At 42.1% G+C, this 24,929-nt stretch overlaps 1 protein-coding gene across 3 annotated transcripts in view; it reads right to left on the reverse strand.

Annotated features, from left to right (window-relative positions):
* Positions 1-24,929, reverse strand: part of PRKAG2 (protein kinase AMP-activated non-catalytic subunit gamma 2) — a 222,932-nt gene that overhangs the window by 134,482 nt on the left and 63,521 nt on the right. For all 3 annotated transcript variants that reach the window (XM_054274314.1, XM_054274315.1, XM_054274317.1), the window contains exons 2-3: positions 19,687-19,758; positions 6,816-7,095 (exon numbers count right to left, since the gene is read on the reverse strand). In XM_054274314.1, the coding sequence (XP_054130289.1) occupies positions 6,816-7,095; positions 19,687-19,758 (352 nt within the window). The remainder of the gene's footprint in view (positions 1-6,815; positions 7,096-19,686; positions 19,759-24,929) is intronic.

The following is a 24,929-nucleotide window of genomic DNA, read 5'->3' on the forward strand; positions in this document are numbered from 1 at the left end:
TGTGGTCCAAAGGCTGGGTGACTCCAAGACCATGGGAGAAATGCATTGATTTCACCAAAAAAAAAAAAAAAAAAAAAAAAAAAAAAAAAATTCCAAATGCAGATTGAAGCAGCTGGCATGAGGAAGGACACCCCATTGCATGGTGCCATTCTGCAGGTAAACATTTCTGAAGAGTAATGGTGGGGAAACACCTTGAGGAAAGGGAAGGTGAAATGTCTGTACCCAGCAGCCAACCCTCCACAACAGCCTGTCCTGGGCTAAACTCACTTCTCTGCAAGCTGTCACCTAAATACCACAAATGTGTCACAGATATCTCTTATGAAAAATCCTTTCCTTAGGATTTTTCCTCCTGAGAAGCTGAGAGATCTCAGGAAAAAAATGTAAACAATGATTATCTGCTGCTGTGGAATGCAACAGGTGCATCTGGGATTGGTCTCATGGTTATTTCTAATTAATGGCCAATCACAGCCAGCTGGCTCGGACAGAGAGTCCAAGCCATGAGCTTTTGTTATTCATTCTTTCTTATTCTATTCTTAGCTATCTTTTTGAAGAAATTCTTTCTTCTATTCTTTTAGTACAGTTTTAATGTAATATATATAATAAAATAATAAATCAAGCCTTCTGAAACATGGAGTCAAATCCTTGTCTCTTCCCTCCACCTGAGACCCCTGTGAACACAGTCACAAACATGGAGTAAAATCTTGGGAGGGAATGAACTTCAGTCCAATGCTTGAAGAAAAAATTTAGCAGAGATCAGCCTCAATCCAAAGGCCTTTGAGGCATCAGAGCACACTCTGGCAGTGTGGCGGGGTTTCCCCAATTCCTTCCCTGGGTTACTGCAAATGAGAGCTACTTGCACCATCTATGGGTAAAAATTAGTACAGCCATGGGCTTTTCTCACAGAGGGCATCCTCTAACCACGAGGTATTCTACAAGAAAATAAATTATTAGAATGAATAAGGTAAATGACAACCATTCTGCCTTGCTTCTCATAGTCTTTTGAACAAAATACCATCTGGACCATTATTATGGGAGCACCAGGAATCCTCCTTATGGATTGCTTCAGGCACCACAGTTAATTGTATTGAATACCAGAAGGAGAAAAAAGTATTAAGAGGAAGCAGAACACTAAAACTTTATATTGAAAAACATTTCCTTTCTCAAGTGCAATGAAAATTCACCGTGATCCAAATCTGACCACCAGCATCAAGATGTTTCAAAGCTGTGTAATTTTCAATTCCAAGTTCCATAAGGAATTTTTAATTCTGAGTTAAATTTATCTTTTGATCCCATGCACCTCAACCCAAAGCTTTAGGTCACTGGAAATCTTTTAATTGATGTCCTTTGCTGGTAAAACTGACAGCATCATTAATGTATGATGAGTATTGCTGTTTGTTACTTGAGCCAACTGTTTCAGAAGGGGAAACAGCACTGGAAGAAGCTCTGATGTCCTTCAAATGAGGCACTCAGACCCATCAAAAAAGGTACATTTTAATGAACTAAATTTCATACAACCATCTACTTCTAAGAAAATATTCAGGGTACTTGATTTTAGCCTATCTGCAGGAGTAGCTCCCTGATTTCCACTCAGTGAAAAAAAGCTGTTCTCATTTATTTGTTCATGTTTTGGCTGTGCAGGGAGAGCTCATGCAAGAAAAGTGACATCTGCATTGTGCTTCTTCCCAGGTCATGCTCCTGTGTTTACTTTGGATCACCTCAGTTTGCTTTACTGATATGCGTCACTGCTTTCTCTTGTCATTGCACCTCTCACAAAAGTGACACACACGGGAAGTGTCTGCCCACTGCAGCCAGGACTGAGCCATGTCCTGGAGCAGCAGGTCCCAACTTGTGCCCCATGAGAGCAGTTCCTGCAGTTTTGAGCTAAAACAAACTGGGAAGCAGTTCCACAATGCCAATTTTAAAATCAGTTTTCACAGCCCCTCAAACTTCAACTTGCACTCTTCACTCACCCTTTGCTCCTGTTGTCACTGAAGAAAATCTGTGAAATCAGTGTCAGCTCTGTAGAAGCTCCCTGCAAGCTGCAGGTCACACTAATGCACTCACACCAATTAAAATGTAATTATTTAAATGTTCCGTGGCTGCTCATGTGCCCACTCTGCTGCTGGTGGTACTGAGCTGTACATCCTCAATCGTGCAGGATATTTTCCCATTCTTAAGTGTTATTCTGGAGGTGCTACCACTGGTGCTGAGGGGCTCAGCCTTGTCCAGCAGTGGGTCCTTCTCAGAGCCATCTGGCACTGGCTCTGTTGGACATGGGGGAAGCTTCCAGAACCCCCTCCTGTAGTTCCTCCACTACCAAAACCTGGCCACACAAATCCAGTGGAGTTACCAACATTATTCTCATACTGAACCCAAACCACAGCACTGTACCAGCCACTAGGAGGAAAATTAACTCTATCCCAACCAAAACCAGGGTGGTATCCACCTATTATTATCTGCTTTGATGTCACACCCAGCTCCAACATTTTCCACTGCATCCCAATAAATCCCAACCACCTTTCCTGTCCTTTGATATGCACACGCAGTGCTGGATTGTTGCAGGCTGAAGCCAGCTCTGGGTCCGGGTGCTGGGGCCAATCTCCACTTGCAGAAATGACCAGGCTCTGGGAGGTGCAAGGTGAGCAGCACTGAGGGAATGCATTTAGCAAGCATCACAGTGCAGGGAACAGCACTAGACAGTCCTCTGCACCCCCTCAAAGCTTAATTCACCCCCAATCCATATTCAGTATCACCCCATAGCCTCATACTCATATTCACCTCAAAGCCAGGCTTAATTCACCCCCAATCCATATTCAGTTTTCAGCTGTCAGTCTAACAGTGCTGTTGCAAAGAAATTCTCAAACAAAAAAGAAATTAAAAATTAAATTAATTTGATGATTACATTTCAGAGCACTTGTACAGAAACCCAGCATGCAAAGACCTGTCTTGGATTTTTCTGCAGTGAATTTCTCAAAGTGAAGGGGCTGCACCAGTGGCCAAGAGCACACCTCACCCAAAAATGTCACTGCCTCTCCCAGAGGGGTCTGAGGTGGATTTTTTACAAAGATGGAAGGTTCAATATGAAGCCCCAAGCAGCAGTTTGCTGCTGTTATTTATGAACTACCTGAAGTGGCTGCCAGCCAAGTACATGTTGTGGGAAGGTATTTTTTTTCTTTCAAGGCAAATCTTTTGTCAGATCAGAGCTGTGAGGTTATGACCAGATGGGGTAACCAAAGGGAAGAGGCACAAAGATGAGTTATTGGATAGTGCTGAAACCTATGATAAAATACTGAAGATGAGCAAAACCTTTAAACTCCCAGCCTGAAGTGGAAAATATTTTAAGTTTCACATCTACAAATCACTTTCTGTTTTACCATTGTCCTACCCTAGCCCTTCCTAAACTGTGTATATTCAAAAGGCAAAATAACTTAGCTGGGAAAAGAGCAACTACATGGGAAAGCAAGTGCTGCAAATACCACACATAGTCTTTAAAATGAAAACAAGCTAGGAAGAAGTTGCTTCCAAGAAAAACAAGGAATATGCAGAGTAACAGGTTAGTCTATGTTTTGAACAATGTGTGGGAGGAGGAAGTGGAGGGAAGATGGGGTATGTTATTTAAAACAAGGACTGCACCTACTTTCCCCCACACACTGCTCATGATGACAAGGAGTGCAGCACAGACTCCTTTCAGATAAAGGGGGGAACAAAACAAACCCCAGGTCCCTGTGAACTTTTATCTGTTTTTTTTTTTTTAATTGCTGATTGCCTGGATAAAACACAGATTTGCAGTAAACCCAAAGGGAAGACTCCAGTACAGAATTTCCCAGAAGAGCCACAGCTGGGAGGGACATCTGCAGCTCTCTGCTCTGATCCCTGCTCAAAGCAACTTTAAACTGGGCTGCTCAGAGCCTAGTGCAGTCAATTTATTAAAGTCTGCCAGGGCAGCAATTCCACAGCCCCTCTGGAGCCCTGCTGCCACACCAACCCCTCCAAGAACATTTTCTCTACATGCTCCTGGCACTTCCCTCCTGACTCCTGCACTTTCTCTGGGCATCCCTGAAGGGGCTGGCACTGTTTTGTCCTAATCCCATTAGGAAACTGAAAACAGCACAAAATTCTTCTCCTTCTTTTCCTTCCTCCCCCTACATCACTGTGGGGCTGCAGCCCCAGTGCCAAGGCCTTTGCTGGACCAGTATGTCCCCACCCTGTACTGGGGAGCCACAGCTGGGCCCAGCACCGCTGATGTGTCTCACTGGTGACAAGCAGAGGGGGAGGAGGACCTCCCTTGACCTGCTGGTGATCCTCAGAGTGCAATCTGTAAATTTTCATTTTAATGCAATTAATCCAGCACCAGCAGGGCTGTAAAGGCAGCAAACACAGCTGATCTCGATGCACTCACAGTCTGAGAACTGATAAAACAACCTGAGTTCCATTTACTTTGAGCACAGACATTCCAAGCTGTTTGAGAAAATGGGATTTTAATCACATAGGTTGTGACAATTTTGAGCAGTGAAGCATTTAAGCACCTTTAGAAATGTGGAGCCACGTGCTGGTTCAGCTTTTCTCAGAGCTCTTTACCACAGCACCTCTGCAAAAGGCTGAGGTATCTGGTCTGAGCAGTGTCTGAGAAGTCTTGTCTCAGGAAATGCAGAGACCTTGTTTTGAGTAGCACACAACCAATTAACTTACTCTTCTGTAGCACATGGGGTTACTCTATTTGCGAAGTAGCAGAATGCAGAAGTGTTGCTTGCAAAAATATAATACAGCAGAAATGCTCACCTATACTTTTCCAGAAGTCCTGAAAGGGTTTTGCTAAACAAAATCCTACCAAAGTTGATTAAATATAGTAAACTCTAAGAGTGTAATTCATTGCTGCCCCCTGTTTAGCACATTCTGGATAAAATCCACTTTAATGTGGCAGTGAAGGGAAGGTCTCTGCATTAGACTCACTGTAAGAGAGCTAAATGCTGTGAAAGGATAATAAATGTCCTGTTTTGCAAAAAAAGCTGTGGGAAGAGAAGAGTTATCAATTTAAATACCAATTAAAATCAGCACACCCTTTGCAAGGGGCTGTTTCTTTTGCCTTAAGAACAAAAGACCACGAGCACCCAGTGCAATTCCTGCAGGGCTCCCAGAGCAGCAGGGTCATGGATCTTTTCTGTTGGCTCAAATATAGCATGGCCCCATTCCAAGCCTGCTCCTGAGGCACTGATGTGACCTTATCAAAAGGATTTTGCTGATTCCTGGAAGATTCCTTTATTTAATATTCTGTTGTACCTAGCTAGGACTTAAATAGTGCTGGCTGCTTAGATAAGTTGATTACAAGGTCCCAGGATGGTTTTTTTGCTCTGCAGTCTAAATTGCTGCTATTCATGCAGCAGAGAGCCCTTCTCTGCTCACTCCATCAGCAGAACACTGCCAAAATTGAAAGGCCATGTTTGAACCTATGTGGACTAGCAAGAAAAGCTTAAATGGATTTTAAATATTGTAAAGTTTTAACAAGAAGGGAGCATAAAAAGCATACTTGAACTTCAAGCAGGGATGAACAAATGTCCTTGAATAGATGTTTAGAGCCTTCTCTGAACACTTCAGAAACACTGGCTCCTACTTTCAATCTCCTGATGGTGTTTTAGAGACAAGCAAGAAGTGGAAAAGACACCATTTCAATTAACCTTCAGCAACACTTCTGCTAAACCAAGAGAAAAATCATGCATAGCTTTGTATTGCTGTGTTCTTGTGGACAAATCATTGTGGAATAACTTGTTCTGCTTAAAGCCAATGATTTTAACAAATTCTCATAAAGAAAAATGAGAAGGTCCCACTCTACTATTTAAAATCACTGAAAATTATCAATTCATTGCAGGAAACACATAGCTCAACACAGGTATATGAATTATCAATTCTGTACCTACATTGTCACTGAAGATTTGCCAACAATTTTTCATTATTTCTTCTGTTTACAGACAGAAAACTCACAGGGGTCTCACAACCCAGCAAGACATTATTCCTCTCTTTCCTCTTTAACTCTGCTCCTTTCCCACAGCCACCAAACCCTCATGCAGACCAGGTTTGGTTTGTTTCCAGCACAGGGAAACTTTGTTCAGTAAGAAAGTCTTAAAATTGAAGCACATTCTCAATCCTGCTCATTTCTGAGTTCTAGCAGTGTGTTAATAGCACCCAGGCTGCTGAAGAGCTAAAATCTTTGCTCAGTATAAAGCTGCATATAGCAAGTGTTCTGAGACGAGGAGGTTTGCTATGCCTTTCATGTTCCTGCAGAGGAGCTCAAACATCCCCTTAATGGTCATTTGACTGGAAACAAATTAAATATATTTCCATCCAGCAAAGGTTGGGTGGAAATAAATTTGTCCTTGCTACAATTGGACAAATACCAATCAAAGAACACAGCTGAAATTCCCTTTGGGGTCCACAGAACCTGTAACTCCTGAGTGACATCATCAGTGCCCACCTCCACCACACATCCCATGAATGTTTCCAGCTGTTCTCAAGTCTCAGCACTGACATTGCTGAAACCACCCAGAAAACTCTCACAAACATGGACAAAAGATTTCTAAACAAAGCACAGGAGTGTGATTTCCAACCTCAGCCCTGTGGAGGTGCCCCTAAGGTGTCCATGGCCCTGCAGAAGCCACACCTAAAGGCCAGCACATCAGAAACCCACAAGACATGGTCAGAGAAAGAGATAATGAACAATTAGCACATGCCTCATCTGCACTTACTTCACTACAGCAGGTAAAGCATGGGCCAAGCCCAGAGGTACCGTGTATCTTCCTGAAATAACATGAGCAATTTCTTACTTTTTCTTGATCTGGAGAAAAACTTGATGCCCCCAGGAGAGGTAGACGGGTTAGAACTGGGGGAAGACTCTTTGGAGGAGGACCTGAAGATGCCACTGAAGCTCATTCGGCGTGGGGAGCGAGGGGGAGACTCCTGGTAGGGGAAGGGGAACACTGTTTTGGGTGAGCCAGGACTGTGCTTGGATCTCACAGGGGCAGAAACAGGGCTGGAAGGTCGGTTCTGGAGCCCCTTGGAGAAAAGGCCTTTGGAAGGGCTGCCGGCTGAGTAGCTTTCATCCACCTGAGGAGGAGAGAAGAAGGAAGAAAAAAAGAAAAATTTCCATTAATTCAGTTCAGTTCAGGCCTCCAGGATCTCTGAACTTTGCTCAACAGAGCCAACTCCTGCTTGTTGGGATGGTGGATTAGCCAGAGGTCACCATCCCCAGTGTTGTCATTATAGTGCAAGAGTTCTATTGTCATTACATTGCAAGGGTTCCACATTACTAGAGTTTTGTACTGCCTTGATGTTTCTTGTAGGGAGCTCCTCTAGGCACTGACTCTTCCTCATCCTCACAGCAGCCAACTGACTCAAGTTCTCACAAATCCACTCTTTTATATCACTCTTATTGGCTACAGGTGTGGCCTGTTAGCATCAGGCCTGCTCCTAATCTTTAGTGATTGGTTCAGCTGCAACTCTTTGGGGGATAAGATTACATTCTATACCACGTTCATTTACCCATACTGTATCACCCTACACCCCAGCACCTGCCTCCACTGACACCCAGGTGTGTGTGTGCCACCTCTCTGGCCTCATGCTGCCCCTTGCTCCTAAAGGCATCCTGAATTTCACAAAACCATTTCAAAGTGTGCATGCATTTTATTATCACACATATAATGCCAGAATTTGTCTACTGCTTTTATTGTCACAGACATCTTTTATGAAAAATCCTTTCTTTAGGATTTTTCCTCCTGAGAAGCTGAAAGGCCTCAGGAACAAAATGTAAACATTGATTATCTGCTGCTGTGGAATGCAACAGGTGCATCTGTGATTGGTCTCATGTGGTTGTTTCTAATTAATGGCCAATCACAGTCAGGTGGCTCAGACAGAGAGCCCAGCCACAAACCTTTGTTATCATTTTTTCTCATTCTATTCTTAGCCAGCCTTCTGATGAAATCCTTTCTTCTATTCTTTTAGTATAGTTTTAATGTATCATATATCATAAACTAATAAATCAAGCCTTCTGAAACACAGAGTCAGATCCTCGTCTCTTCCCTCATCCTCAGACCCCTGTGAACACTGTCACACTTTTATCCGTCACAAACCCCTTTTCCTTCCTCAGACAAATGAAAGATGCCTGGCAATGAATTTATTTAAGGCAATGAATGATTGTGGTTAAGGAAACACAGTGCCCCAAAGTCTTCCCCATGAATTTAAGCACCCACCCACAGCTCTTAAATCTCCATCCATGATGTGACTCAGCACAGCACACAAGTCCCCAAGTGCCTGACAGGCCTCCATGCTGCTGGCCACAGCCACAACTGTGGGATTGCAACTCCTATCCCAAAAATAGAGGAACCATTTTAGAGTGATGATATTCCTGCTAATTACCTGAGCTGGGAAATGACCTTTCTAACAGCTGGATCACTTTTGGGACCTGTGCTGCCTTTCCAGCAGTGTAAATATCTGTGCACAACACAGCTCTGCACTGTGCAGACTCACCCAGTGAGGGGGAGAAAATAACCCAGAAAAACAAACAAAAGAAAGGAACTAAGATTAAATTCTCCTCCCCATACAATTAACAGAAGCTGACCCAAAATCTCTGTGGGATTTCCACATGCCTGGGCTATATGGAGAGTTTATTTCCTTCTGGAAGCACAAAGCAGTTCTGTGGGTATGAGGCTGCTGTTTTAGCTGGGGGCATTTCCCATGAATGAAGGGCTCTGTTCCTGGCAGGAGGCAGCAGTGGGTTCCAGGTCACCAGGAATGCTTAAGCCAAGGCCAAGGTGGATGTGCCCCCAGCACCCTGCATGCCTGCTCCCCTCTGCCCAATCACTCAACACAAACCAGGAGGGGTGGGGCAGGACTGTGGAGATGCCTCCTGATGTCTGTCAGTCCAGTTAGGTAAAGGCATTGCTGCCATGGGAGTCATTTTAGGGAAAAATGGCATCTTTCCTCAGGATGACTGAGATGAAAGGAAACCTCATAGGCACATATGCTCTGCTTTGGGTCAGTGAAGGGCTTGTGTGTATGAACCCAACTAAAAATGGTCAGCAAAGTTTAAAACTCATGCAAATAACTCTCTTTTCAAAATAATGTTTATTCACAGCTCCAAAACATGTGTAGAAATATGCCCAAGCAGCATAATGGCCAAATAGCTGCTCCCTCCATAACCCAGGGTCCCCCTTCTTGCACACCTTTCTGTGTCCTGCACTCACACTTTGGACCAGCTCCTCTTTCCACTTGGGATGGGACAGAGCTGGAGCAGGTCCTGACGTGTGGAACTGCAGAAAGGCCTGCAGAGATTGCAATCTCCCTTTTGGGAAGGTTTCTAACCCCAAGGGCAAGTGGCACCTTGTCTGGGAGATGGACACAAATAGTGTGGGTCATGAAAGGGGCACAGACTGTGCCAGCACAGCCCTGGTTAGATGATGAATTCTGCTCTGTGTCCCCCTGCACAGCACAGAGAGGTCAGACAAGAGACAGAACAACTTTTTTTACAGCTGCATTCCTGTTTTTGACAGTGTGGGCAAAAATGTCTCAAACATATACCTGTCCTTTTACAGATGAATTAGGGGAGCAGTTGCCCTCAAGGGGAAGTTTTTGAAAAAGATAAATCAATTTTAACTGAAGCAAGAGCAACTACCAAAAGCACAACAGACTCTGGACAGTCTCCACCAGAGAAGAAAAAAGCAGTGTTTCATGCTTAGTGCAGTTGCCTGAGGCTCAGGTTTGCCTCCTAGCTCTGTCATGAATTCTATGTGCAACCTTGAAGACTCATTCTAAATTATAAATCTATTCTGCCATGAGGACTGTATCTCCTTTATTCCCACTCAAAGTCTTCCAGCACTCAGACTGTCTCCCAGTGAGTATTTATCAAGAACAATAGGGCACAGTCCCTCAACTGAGACCAGGAATAATAACCACACAATAGGAAATTAATAAACAAATTGCACTTTTGTCATGGGTAAAACAGTCCCAAAGTGACAGCTTTCTCATAAAAGCTCATTACCTTTACTAAAATATCATCTGTAAATCATCTGAGACTACTTATGCCTGGTTCTCTTCACAACTACACAGCTCAAGAAACAACCAAGTAGCACAATGGCACCTCCTTCTGCATTGCAATTTAAATAGGTCTGCTGCCAAATCTACTGCCTTAAAGTCAGGAGTAAGAACATTTTCTAGCTTATTTTAGTCATGATACAAATCTGCCACTGCTACTGTAGTTTAGGTGTGTTTTCAGGGTGGCAAGTTCATTATATTTTTACCTAAATTGACAAGCCATGGCATTTGTAAAGCCAAGGACGTCATTCTGGCACTACCCTTAATGCTTCTTGTTAACTTTTTTTTTGCATGCTTGTTTGGTTAAACTGACACACTGATAGGAGACACTTCAAAACAACTGCTGTGTCCTTACACACTAAAGCAATTTTAGAGATGTAGAATGTCAAACAGCAATTTGTAAAAAAGGTCAGTATTGCCTTGTACATGCAAGCCAGACACAAAAACAAATTGTTCTCAAATTCTGAGCAGAAGCAGCAGGGTGTTTTTATTTACAGCAATCACAACCAGTTGCTTTCTCTCCATCGTGCCAGGCAGATGAATTAATTAATTGTCAGAGCACCAGGGGCACACTGCTAAATACACATGTGCATACTACCAAATTAAAGGAAATTACTGTATTGAATTCTTCCCCAGCCTGTTAATTACACACAGGTTACACCCACCATCACGGTGGGCAAACACTTGTGATTTTGCTTGGGGAATTACAACAGGATTGCTTGCTTAGAATATCATTTCTGGCTAATGGATTGCAAGTTTTTAAGTATTATTAGGTACTTCTGCAAGTAAAATCAGCAGCAACAGTTATCACAGCATATCCAAAAGTCATAAGGCAATGCTCATTTTCATGCTTCAGCTGGGAATGCAGAATAATCTTTGGTGTGGAATAAACCTCATCAGCCCATGCAGACTTGGTGTGCATGGTGATGCTAGAGGCAGGTTACACAGCTAGATCATTCACCAGCCTGTTTTGAATGTTTTTGGACTCATTCCCTAGAGCTATGATAGCCAGGTGGGCTGAAAACTCCCACATGTGCTTTGGAAAGATAACTATTCCCCCAGCTGAGCTTTAGCAGCAAAATAAAAGTATTACACCCTGGTTTCTCACATTAGTAAACACTGTGAATCACTTTGTGTTGGTCCAGGAGAAGCTGTAAAGAGAGAATGGGCAGAAATATGGAACACACCTACAAACAGTAAAAATGCACATGGGGCTATGGCTCATGTTATCTCAAACAGACAATTTGCCTCTTGGAGATAAGGAATCCAAACACACAATGCAAGTACAATACTAATCAATGCACAAATAACATCTAATAAAAAAAATCAAAATTTCTTTTAAGTACTAAGACTGTTCAGCTATTTAAAAAAACTCAACAAAAGCAAACAAAGACCAAATAAACTCCCCCCACAAACCCAACAAAACAAAACCCAAAAAATCCTAAAAAACAACCAACCAACAACAAAACATTTCTTGTGTGGGTTTTGTGCAAAGCCTAAATGGGACGTTTACGCTCTCTGCCCAACACTGGACTCCTTAAATCTTAAAACTGGTTATGCTGGAGAGAAATGTCAGCCCCTGACCTTATGCCTGCAGAGAGCAGAGGAGCTGGAACAGGGCTAAATTAGCAGCTTGGTGCCAGTGCCAGTGTAACCCTACCCTAGAGCAATGTGCTCCCCAAGGGAGGTGAAGCAACAGAGCAGATCCCTGTTCTACATCAGATGTGCTAGTTCTAGGGACCAACTGCACTTGTTCAAGGCTAAACTGGTTATCTCACACAGCACTGAGAAAAAAACATCTCCTGAAAGGCTATAAATTGTTATCAGTTTTCATGCTTTGCAGCACAAAAGGATCCCCAGCTGGGGACCAGGGAGAGGTTTTGCCCAGTTTTACACACTAAGTGATCACAGGCATGTTTTGAAAATGCATCCAGAACTCTCCACTGTTGAAAACAAAGCAACAAAATGAGACATGTCTTATAGTGTTTGGCATCTAGCAGACTTAGCATTCCATTTCTTGAGAATTTTAAGAAGCATAAAGTCAAGCAGCTCTGGAAGATTTCACCACAAGGAATAAGACTATGAAAAGTGCCCCTGTCATTTCACCTGGATGATGGAATATTTCTCTCTTCCAAATCTCTTCTTCCCTTCTAGCCTGGAGTTTGGCTCTGCAACAGGATTGTGTCCAAACCCTTCATCTTCAGACCAAGAGAACATTCCCTGACCTGCTTTACTTATTGCTCTGGTTAACACAAATCAAGTGAACAACTTTGTATCTTGTGCTGCTAAGAAATATCCACCCTGAAGGTCATCCACGTCTTCCTGTATAAGATCCCTCTCTATGATACAAAAAAGAACAATTTCCTTTGCATCTGCAACAAATTTGGTTGCTCTGCTTCTATTTTTTGTTTCAGTTTTACTGGCCAAGTCCCAGGATTGACATTGGGGAAACCTCAGCAGTTCTGTCCCTTCTTCCAGCACTCATCCTTTCAATACCAATCTTTTCCTTCACCTATTTTCTTACCTGGCTTGCAATTCTTCATCTTATTTCACAAGAAATATTGAAGTGCACTACACTTACTACCATATGATAATCCCCAATGAAATGGGCTAAGATAGTAAACTATTCATATTTCACCACAAACTGGTCTCTTGTCATCCTCACACCACCCACCTCAGCCCTGCCACAGGCAAAGTTTTTCCCAACACTTATTTTTGTTCCTTTACTTTATATTGGAAATCTGACCATTCTTTTTTTTGCCTGATAAAGTCCTCAATAAGACGAAAATTCTGGTCCCAATGTAGAATTTAAGGAGCACTGAACTCCAGGGGAGAGAAGTGTCCTGCCAGAACTGCATGCCCAGAAAAATCAGTGAGCTCTGCTGAGAAGACCCTGACCATGGCCAGGCAGAGGCTGTGTTGTGTTGTCATTACATTGAAAGGGTTCCATATTGCTGGAGTTTCATCCCTCCTTGATGTTTCTCATAGGCATCTCCTCTAGGCACTGACTTTTCCTTGTCCTCACAGCAGCCAACTGACTCCAGTGCCCACCAATCCACTCTTTTATAACACTCTTCTTATTGGCTACAGCTGTGGTCTGTCAACATCAGGCCTGCTGCTAATCCTTAATAATTGGCTCAGCTGCAACTCTTTAGGGAGTAAGATTACACTCTATACCACCTTCATTTACTTATGTTCTATCCCCCTACAGTGTTGGAAATCCAGGCACTGCCTGTGCTCAGTGCCTCTTCACAGCCATCCCTTCTGCTCTCCTTGACTGAGCACAAAGCCTTCCCCAGAGGACGCTCTCTCTGAAAAATCTCTGGTTCTGGTTCAGTTTGGGGTGAATTTAGTTTCATTTCTCAAAAGAAGCTGAAAAAATATTCTGTCAAATACAAATGGGCTCAATCTAAACAGCCTTTCAAAATGCTTTTGACTTTAAGTGAAAATTATAAAATGCCCCTGAGCTCTGTTCTGTTTTTCTTCAACCCTGAACAGTGAGGAAATTTATGGAGCACTATGGAGTTCTGTTTGATTTTACAACAGTGAGTTATTTGACCTTTATTTTGCCTCTTAACTTAAAAATTTTTTGAAAGGCAAAGAACAGAAAAGGAATTACCTCCCACCATCCTTGACAGGGACAGTAAACACGATTAGAGACAATACACCAGATAGATGTCTGCACTTGTTTCCTGCCCTTCCACTGAATCCCAACAAAAAAAGCCTTTGATAAAGTTAATTGGATGATTCTCTCATTCTGCTGGAATAAAAGAGCTCACAGAGACACAAGAGCTGACTTCATTAGACTGAAAGGTAATGAAGGACTTGCTCTCCCAGTGTCACATTCAGCACCACTGGTCCCCTTTCTTCTGCATGAGCTGTACCAATTGAGATGGCACAGTGTTTTACAGGGTCACAGATGTCACTTCCCAAAACTAAAGCACAATGACACTTTCCCAGATTAAAATACAATGGGATGGGGCTGGCTGCTCTGCAGGCTCTGAGAGCTCTGCCCTGCTGCACACATGGCCAGGGGAAGGTTTCCAGCACTGAGCAGGGCTGCTCAAAGACAGAAAGCAGGCATTAGGAAAGGGAAGAGCAGGGCTGGTCCCTGTCCAATTCCTAATCCCTAAGTACATTTATGTCAAAGCAGAGGATGCGGAGGAGCTGTGCACATCACAGTGCAGTGGTTGCCCTGAAGCTCCCTGCATCCCCTACAGGTGCCCTATGTAAGGCTGTGGCACTATCCAGGACTTGCTCCCCATTTTCACTGCTCCTTAAAAATGGACAATTAAAAGTAAATCCAAAGGAGATTTGTTTGTCAGTGAATGAGGAAGGAGGGGTTGAATTTATTTTCTTCCTCTCCGCTATCCAGGAGTTGCTCGTGCCATTCCCATGAGTCACTGAACAAAACAAAAAGAATTCTGGGACCATAGCAGGACAAAACACTCCTTGGAATCCTTCAGTGTTGGAGTCACTCCTGCAATAGTCTGATTCTAGTTCACCAACATTTCCCTGCATTGCTGATAGCAGAACAGTGAGTTAGTGCCACACAGTCAAAACAAAACCTCTACTTTTACTTTATTCTTTCATTTGCATGTTGTACATTTGTTCACTGAACCCAAACTAATCCTTTAACCACTGAGTCACATCCAGAATCCACAAACAGCTGATTACCTACAGCTATTCTCAAAATCTAACTCAGGCTTTGTGAAAGACTTCCCAAAAAGTCTGCATGGGATGCTCCTAGATGTAACTGATCACAAGTTGGCCAAATGGAGGTGGGCTGTTTGTTTGCAAAATGTGTTTTAAGTGACTCATGTCATTCTGCATCAGAGTCTCTTGCTCAGAATTTGCCCCTCTCTCCCCTCTCATTTTTCTGTGAACCACAAATTGTACCAGTAATGAGTCTGTCTATCCTTCAAAACACTGATAAGGTATGATATAGTACAGCAGCAGAATGTTTTGTCTGCCTAGAAACAAAATTTTCCACTGGTAAGTCTCCATCTGTTTTAGCAGCCAGGTTTTTATTCATTTACCAGGTTCCATATTTATTCAGTCTCATTCCAGTTTCTTAAATAAAAATGACTTGTGCTACTTTTTTATATACATGACACCAACGCTATGACATTTCTCAACCCAATTTATAGCTCATTTAAACCCCCACATTTGTTCAATAAGAGCCATTTACAATTAATTTCAATCCAAATGAGTCTATTATAACAGCATCAATAACTAGCCAACATTAGCTATTTCATTGTTTTGCTCAGGACTAATGTTTGATAAACCTGTACATTATCCTAATTGCAAACATCATAAATATTAACACAGTAATTGCCTTTTTTGCAGTCTTTTGAAACTTCATCTCTGCTCCATGATTTATTCACAATCAACACTTGGCAGAAAAAGCTCTGCCACTTCATTCAAGAGTGTTTCATCAGGGTTGTTTGGATTTAATTTTAAAATATCTTACTTTAACAGCTTGTGCTTTAAAGACACTTAAGCTATTAATAGGATAGAGCCACCTTTGTAATCTAAGATAAACATCTCCCCAGCTTTGTCCTCACACAGAGAAAAGAATTTTAATGCACACTTCTTTTCAAAGCTTTTGTCTATATTTTTGTGACAATTCCATTATTGCCATAAAGAAATGGATCAATATTATTCTTCAAACATCTTTTCTCCCACCTTCTCCCTCCTCCATCTACAATTTGCTAGCTGACTCCTCATAAAAAAGTTTTCTTTTTTATCATTCACAACCCTGGGCTTTAAGCTAAAAGTAATGGCTGTCAGTTTCCTGCAATCTCCACACCTTATCCTTTAACCTCCATTTGAGATGAAAGATCTATAAACATTCAAGGTGTGAAGACCTCTAAAATTGAAAGAGCCATTTGGGTGCAGAGAGGCACTCATCCCTGACTGCTGCCCTGCCACAATGTACCAGAATTATTTTCTGAATGGTGCTCCCAATCACTCATCATTTTCCAGGTCTCTAAACTCCCCCTCTTCCACTCTCTTTTCCCAGGCTGAGGAAATGCAGTAACTCTGATTGCTTTTCAGCTCTCAATTGTCATTGTCTGTATTTCTGTCTTTAATGATCCTCTGTGCAGGAAGGATTTAAGCCACTTCTGGAGAGCCCTAGAAATAGGGCATGGCAATACCAGTTGCTTTAGACAAAGCCACCCACACAAGTGTTAAGGCATTTTTTCTGGCAATAAGAAGGACAAAAATATCTGTCTCAGGCACCTTTCTCCACCACACCAGGCCAAACATTTCTCCTTCCTTCACAGTATTATATTCTCCATCTTCAAAACAAGAGAGTGAAAACTATCCCTATCCTCTTCCTGCCATTAGTCATAAAGGAAAGAAGAATACATCATTTATAATAGTAGACATATTAATGAGAAGTGATTAAGGCTGAACTTCAGGAAATGTGTGCCACTTTACCACTGCTGCCAAAAAATTTCTATGTGAAGCTGAACAAATAATTCTAGACTTGAATTTCCTAGCTGTGTAATGAGGATTGTTGTCACAGGATAATGATTGAGAGACACTGGCATGGTAAACTGCTGAGAGTTTCTGTGAAAAACGTTAATTCAGTTTCTAAAAGCCCTTCAAAAAGAACAGAGCATTAAATTAATGGCAGATTGGAAAAATGGGTTGTGAACTACTCTTGATCTATAGCCCAGGTGACAGAAGAGTTAAGTGCAGGAAGAGAGACATCTCTGCTGAATTGCCTGTCTCCAGCATGATGAGTGAATGGAAAAAGCCAAACTACTGATGAAATACTGACTTTTAATAGACAAAAGTTACACACCATACAGTGGTTTCCAACTTGAACTACAAAAAACCTTCCTCCTTGAAGAGTAACTTGGGGACTTTTTTATGTATCAGCAGTAGGGACTGGCAATGTTTTAGTTAGAATTAAATCACTAAGCAGTGTGATGTCGCAGACATCTTTTATGAAAAATCCTTTCCTTAGGATTTTTCCTCCTGAGAAGCTGAGAGGCCTCAGGAACAAAATGTAAACAATGGTTATCTGCTGTTGTGGAATGCAACAGGTGCATCTGTGATTGGCCCATGTTGGTTGTTTCTAATTAATGGCCAATCACAGTCAGCTGGCTCAGACTCTCTGTCCAAGCCACAAACCTTTGTATTCATTCCTTTCTATGCTTAGCTAGCCTTCTGATGAAACCTTTCCTTCTATTCTTTTAGAATAGTTTTAATGCAATATATATCATAAAATAATAAATCAGCCTTCTGAAACATGGAGTCAGATCCTGGTCTCTTCCCTCATCCAAGAGCCCCTGTGAACACGGTCACAGTGTGATGCTACTTCTCATTCACTGCCAGCAAAAATTCCATCCTTCTCATTGAGGAAAATGACATATTGGCTGTCAATCCATTGTGTGGCAATGGATTTTAAAAGATTATCTCTTTTTTTAATCAGAAGTGGGGCACTGCCAGCTCCCTTGTTACCATTTTGTTGCATGTGTTGAACAGAGCTCAAGTACAATAGTAAAAAACACTAGGTCTTACTCAGTCAAAAAGGTCAGTTAGAAATAGAACTTCAGAGATTAAGCCCCAGCTCTGTGGTTATTGAAGTCAGTTGCATTTCCATAAGCAGCACTTGCCCCAGCATTTAGCAATGCTACAAAAAAAGAGGCAACTATTGAAATGTCCTTCCAGTTCTCCCAAGACAGGAACTCACCAAAGGCCAGGTGGTGATCTAAGGCTGGACTCAATAATCTCAGAGGTCTTTCCCAACCTCAATTCGTGCTTTTGTAAAAAAATAGTCCTGAAACCAGTTGGAAGAAAATGATAGGATTTAGGAACAGTAGAGTGGAAGTCATTAAATGATTTCATGCAATTCTGCACACCAGGCCAAAGAGCCTTGGCACATTATTTCCTCATGACTGAGATTCACGCATCTTTCTCACCTTTCTTTGTGGAAAGAAGGTGATAAATGGAAAAATCAAGTTTTAGCCAGAAACCTCTGCCTTCTTCCAGCATGACTATCCCTTCCAAAAACATCACATTGTTCCCTTCATTCAAACCCTCCAAACAGGCACCTTTTGGTAGCATTATATATTTTTGTTTCCCTGGCATCTACAAGAGTTCTCCAGCATCAGCCACTCCTACCTTGTTGTCATTATATTGCAAAAGTTCCATTACATGGCAAGGGTTCTGTATTGCGAGAGTTTCACACCTCTTTGATGTTTCTCATAGGCATCTCCTCTAGGCACCAACTCTTCCTTGTCCTCATAGCGGCCAACCAACTCCTGTTCCTACCAATCCACTCTTTTATAACACTTTTCTTATTGGCTACAGGTGTGGCCTGTTAAAATCAGGCCTGCTCCTAAATAGTTAATTGGTTCAGCTGCAACTCTTTAGGGGATAAGATTACTTACTAAATTACCTTCATTTACCCATACTGTATCCCCCACACTACCTCAGTCTTAAAGGTCCAAGAAAAGAACAAGGTTATAACCTTATTTAATTGCTGATGGATTGCAGAAATCCTTAAAATATCTGCTCTTAGCTATGATGTGCAAAGGAATAGAAACTCATGCTGTCAACAGAGCTATTGTTCTAGATGCAGATCAGCTTCATTAAGAGTATTTATTACGTTGCCTGCCTTAAACTAAACCTGCAGACACATGGCTTGTAGCAGGTTTAATGGTCATGGGGGTCGACAGCCTTGTAAATACTGTGACCAGTGAAGCTGGTCTGAGGAGTAGCTGAAGATCAGCTTTTGGGGGTGCCTGTGGGTTGGAGGAGAATGCCTCCTTGCCAAGCCCAGAACATTGCTGGGAGGAGGCTTCCATTTAGCAGACCAGCTTGTACTTCGGTGCCTTGTGAAAATGAGGAGGCCAGGACCTGAAGATGACAGATCCCACCATTTTTATTGCTCTGAAGATTGTACAGGCACATCCTCAATGTCATCCATTGAATGTGCTGCCCTGATCCTTTTTAAAGCAAGCCAGCTCTGTGACTACATTGGCTTAATTTAACAGCATCAGAAAAACAAATCAATGCCTCCAGAAGGATAACCTTGAGTTAATCCCACATTGAGGAGGAAATTTTCTACTTTGTTCACAGGAAGGCTCTACCGCTATGGCTACAGCAAATGAAGGCAATTCATTTTTCCAGTGCCAAGGACAGAGATCAAGGACAATGAACAGCTAAACCCTCCATAGAGAGAGAGCAGCCAGCAGGAGGCAATTCCAGGAAAACCTTCCAACAGCCACAGATTCCTCCTTGAGCAGTGTATATTTCTGCAGCAACACCTCAGATCTCTAAGGTAAAGATATTCCTGAGAATACAGCTATGCAACATCACCTCACTGATTTACAGCTGTGTTACACACAACGTTGCAGTATTTACAGCAACCCCACCAGCAGCTTGCATCCTTCACAGATCATACTGCTCAGGCACTGCCATGGTAAGGTCTGCAAAAGTCACTGGGTTTGCCTTAGTGCCCCACTCTCAGCAGGTTAATGTATGGCAGGGAATATGCAAACCCCAGGCTTTTTTAAGCCTAACAAATTGTGTGCACCACAAGGGATTGAAGCCCTGCAGAGAAGGGGAAGCTGGGATAGATCCTACCTTGCGAGGAGCATTTTTGTCTGTGCTCTCCACATCACCGTCCAGGAATGGCATGGCAAATGAGCTGAGATCCTGCAAGGACAGAGAAGAGAAAGGGATGTATTTTATTAATGCCTTCTTCCTTCCATCAGAGAACCCCATGACTGAAGCCCACAGGTCTATTTTCAGAATGCATGGAATTGCTGGCAAGCAATACCATGGACTCTGCTGGTTCCCCTGGACTGGGAAAAAATGTCAGATTTAAGTCACAGGTGAACAGGGAGCCGTCAGCAGCACTTGCACCACATCACCATCAAAAACCACCTGCACAGCCAAAGTCAAAAGCCCTGTGTTAAAACTTTCAAGGGGAGGTACTGAAATCCCATAGAAAAATTGGTATTATAGTTTATTATAAATTATAATAAACTCATAAATTTAAATTGTAAGTAGATTATAGTTTAAACACATCCACTTGCTCAGCAAATGCCTATCTTGCCTTTAGTGGGATGCATGATCTTAAAGCATATTTATGGCAATAAACACAACCTGAATGGAAGCATGTCAACATTCTGAGAAATACATAACTTCTAAAAAAAGACAGAGAAAATTGACATGGTGCTCAGGGAGGAAGTGACTGATTCATCTGCACAAATGGGAGAGGAGCACCCAATTCTGCAGGACTGAAGACAATAAAGGCATAAGAAAAGCACACATGCTCATTTTTAACTAACAAAAACAAACTGCAATTATATTCCACCTCCTGCCGTCTGTTCTGTTTATGATACTTCATGTTCCAGCCACAGGGTTTTAAGAGCTCCTTTCTACATGCATAAGGAAATTATGTTAGTGTCAAGTTTAGCATCTGTTTGAACAGAAAAGTACATAATGAGCAATTCTGTGACCAGAAGCATGAGATTGCCTAATACTGTGTGCTGAAGAGCTGAGACTTGGGTCTTAAATTGTGTTCTAAATGTCAGGAACACCTCTCCAAAACAACCTCCCAGATGAGAGGCATCACCCTTTCCATGCAATGATTCAGAGCTTCTCAACCACCACATCTGCATCCATTTAAAAGAGTTCAAAATATAAATAAATAACAATTTCACGTAAACCTAATTTGTGATCAAACAGAGCTTAATTAAAAATTAGCACCATCCGTGAAGTCTGCAGGGCTTGCTTGTCTTCAGAATTCAGAGCAGCCACAGGTCTAATCACATTGCTTTGTGTAATCATAATAAAGTCAAAATATGCTCAAAAATTGTGTATAACTCAGGCATAATTCTTAGCAGTGTTTGAAAATACTCTGGTTACATAACAAGCATCAAAAATTAGGAACAAAATATTGAATTACTGGAACTGAAACACATGGGAGTAATTCATGGCAAGTTGAAAAGGGAAAAAGAAAAGAAAAAGCAGCAGCCAGGCTTGGCCAAGCTGGCCCCAAATCATTGGGCCCCAAACAAATGTATTCCTGACAAATTCTGTCTGCTCCCAACCCTATCTATGCACATACACTGGGAACTATCTACAAAGTTCAACTGTGTAACATCTCCCTCTTGCCTGGGCATCTGTGTTTCACATAATCTTTATTTGCAAATAAAACATATGGAAACATCTCAAAACCAAAGGAAGAGATTAAAATTAAGATTAAAATTACTTATTCCATATAAAAATTATTTTGCCATAAATGGCATTTATAAACACCATCAATATACAGATTATCATCACCATTATTATTATTGCTTCACATGCTACTGCAGGACTTAATTGAAGCATCTCTGTGAAGTTATTTAAGAGCCTAATGAAAGTTATACAAAACCATATCCCCTTGTGTTTAATTTAGCCAGAGGATTTACCAACATTTTCCTCTACCCATCTTCAGTAGGGCAGAAGCTGGAATCTGATGTGTGCTAAGTAATTTTCCATGGAATAAATCAAGAAAATAACCTCTTTTGAGCTCCACATATTAGTAGCTCTATATTACTCCCTGGTGTAACTTCCAGGAAGGAAAGCAGCTATTTAGGAAAGCTGGAGACTGGATGGCAGAAACTGGGTTGAAGAGGACACATATCTACTAATCAGGGTTGAAAAACTTGTTCAGAAATCTAGAACTGCCAGGAATGAAAGCAAAATATCTTATTTGAGCAGAAACCTTCAAAACCTGGAGAAGGTGGGTAGATACAACTATTTTTCTAGGAGCTAAATTTCAGTTCTCATTTAAATTTTTTTTTTCCTAAATTTAAAGCCACATATATATTAAAGTCTGGAGTCTAACAGTATCATGAAACCCAGATGATGACTCTGTTCTGATTTGTATCTCTCAGATACCATGGAGGTATTGTGACTTCATCTATCTTTACATCCACAACAAATCTCTACCTGTAAGCCAAAATAACTGAAGCTGGAGCCCTCTGGGCAGTATGAGACCTTTTTATTTTGTTAATACAGCACTGCTGAACATTTCAAAAAGGGTAATAATTGTACTTTTAGTCCTGTGAAAAAGTCTATAATTGTAACTGCTACCTAACAATTTTTCAGTCTTTCATGGGATTCTATATGTGAAGGCATCCATTCACAGAAGGGAAAAAAATGCATATATCAAATACCAGGCTACAAATGCTGCTCTGTCAATTCCAATCTGTTGGTTAAGCAAGGAAACGTTAGGTGGTTATTTCCCCTTCATGAATATTTCTGCAGACTACAGATAAATAACAATTTCTTTCTTGTGTTCCTCTTTAACCAGAAACACATGTGATGATGCAGTTGATGATACAGTAACTCTTAAAAAAAACCCAAACAAAAACAAAAAACCAAACTGCTCCAAAAGTGTTGCAAAATACCACAGAACTCTTGACAGAGCAATGGTGCAGCCCTTGCCCTTGTCACAGTTGTGGCTCTCTGATCTGATGCCAACAGATACACACAGAATGCTCGCTCTGCCAGGGACTGGGGACTGGAGCTGTTCTTAGACAGCTTTGCTGCTCTCCAGCTCTGCTTTGCTCCACTTGGAAACAGCTCCCTGGACAGCCACATGGCTCTGCAGTGACATTTAAAACTCCATCAAAGGCACACAGTGATGTCCTGCTAGGAGGAAGAGTCCTTCAGACTGCAGAGCCCTGGCTGCAGAACGGCATCGAGCCCCTTGTCCATCAGTCCTGCATTGAATCCTTGGACAGACAACTTCTGCAGAGACCTCAGTCTGTAATCACCCCTGTACAGAGCAAAAGCAGGTCCTCGTGCTGCTAACCTGGAATGAAGAGTATGAAAAGCCTGGTTTGGAAGTTTCATTGGTTTTTCTGTCATGCTTGTGCTCCTTCATCAATCCTTCCATCACTCTGCTCCATCTGACAGGCAGACATCACTCCTGCCATCCTGTTGGAAAAAATGACCTCTTGACCACTTTAGATCTACTTTACAGCCACAAAGCTGCCCCAGATTTATTTTGTTTTCAATCCACTTTTATTTAGAGAGGTTGTCATGGCAGCTCCTGTTACATTCACTGAGGAACACAGCCCCAGGGGCAGCAGAGCTTTTCCTGGAGGACAGCAGAGCCGTGACACAGCAGAGCCATGGCTCAGTGCTCCTGTCAGCAGTCAGGCTCCCTCCTGGGGAGGGAAATCCCCCAAAACCCAACAGGTGAGTTTACAGCACAAGCCAGGACTATTCTATCTGCATTTGCACTTATTTTCTCTACCACTTCTTTCCCTACTTCCTCTGGGCTAACAACAGATATGTGGAAGGTCACAGATTCTCCATGTGAATTTCTCCTCCAAAGGTGAGACTAACTCTAGCATGATTCTGGTCTGGGTTACCCCTACATCTAGAGGATGATCCTTCTTAATTCCAGCCCCTTTTCCTCTGACATCTCTTATATCAGAATATTTGAGATTATGTGAAAAGAAGTAAGAATAAAATTACTGTTCTTTGTTATCCTGGGAAAACAAAGAAACTTTTTTCAGAATTGATTTGGAGAATAGGAAAGAAAATGACATTTTAGTTTTGGCTGGCATACGTAGGAGCAAGATCTGGTTAGCCAAACCATTTTTCACCTTTTCCAGCCAGTTTCACTGTTTCTTTCCTTGCTGGGGAGAGTTCCTGCCAAAAAAGCTTGCCCAGACACACTGGTGTGGTGGCTGCTGCAGTTGGAGACCTTGGTGTAAGAATTGGGCTTCCAGCAATTCTGCTGCAGAGGCTGCATGCTTAAATAACACACCACTAAAGCCTTGGATCCAGTAAACAACACAGAATAAACAGGATTCTTGTTTTATTATTGTTTAGCTTCAAGGCTACTTTGGCAGCCAGGCTGATAAAGCTTCTCTGCAAGGGCTGAAGCCAAAGAGCCAGCAAGGGCTGGGGCTGACAGGCCAGAGACCAATTCCCAATGTATTTTGGGTGGAAGTTGGACCTTTTTATGGCCCCACTTGACAGTGGCCCAGAATTTCAGGGCTGGGTATCAAAAGTGTATTTCACAAACAGCTCCCTGCTGGCATCTTTTGCAACTGTCTATTGAAACATGAGGAATGACTGTGAGCAGCAAAGGGGTGTAAAATCTGTGCCCACAGTTGTGGGTCTCCATGAACGTGGTCAACTCTTTGGCCACATTTCAGGGGTGACACAGGTCAGAAGAGCTTCATGGCAGCCCCATAACCAAGCTCTGCTGAAAGTCTGGGCTCCTCAGCTGTTAACAAATTCAGAGTCGTGGTGTGGGTAGCATCACGCAGTCCTGACTAGGGACGGTGTCACCTCTGAGGCATTATTTTTCTGCCTCACTGAGTTCTAGATATGTGCTAGGATTGCACCAAATTTAAGGATGTGAAATGCCTGCCAGACATTACAGTTTCTTTTTACAACATAACTCAAGCAGAAGGTGACACTTTACTAAGGCAGTTTTCAATATGGGGAGACAGCTCCTTTAATAAAATAAACAAAGAAAACAACATACAGTGGAATTAAGCTGTGTGTTGACAAGAGCTCTGATCTCACAAAAGATTGATAAAAGCTGCACTCCTCAGCACCACACCTTACAAAATCTCCTCCTCTGCTGATAATACTGAGCTATGAGCACTTCAAGTATCCTAGCAAGGACAAAGAAGGTCAGGATTTTTATTAACATCAGCTGTGAACAGTTTCTTTCACTGCATTCTGCACACCAGCAGATTTTTTTTAGATCAACCTTGAATTTGTACCTATTACAAGCCTATGTAAAACTCTCTGAACAGCAAATATGCTGCATATGCTAATAGCCTGTGAGCAGAATCCACAGT

This window comes from Melozone crissalis, unplaced genomic scaffold, assembly GCF_028551555.1.
Source record: "Melozone crissalis strain CALT ecotype California unplaced genomic scaffold, PUWL_Pcris_2 ptg000016l_1, whole genome shotgun sequence".
Classification (NCBI taxonomy): Eukaryota; Metazoa; Chordata; class Aves; order Passeriformes; family Passerellidae; genus Melozone; species Melozone crissalis.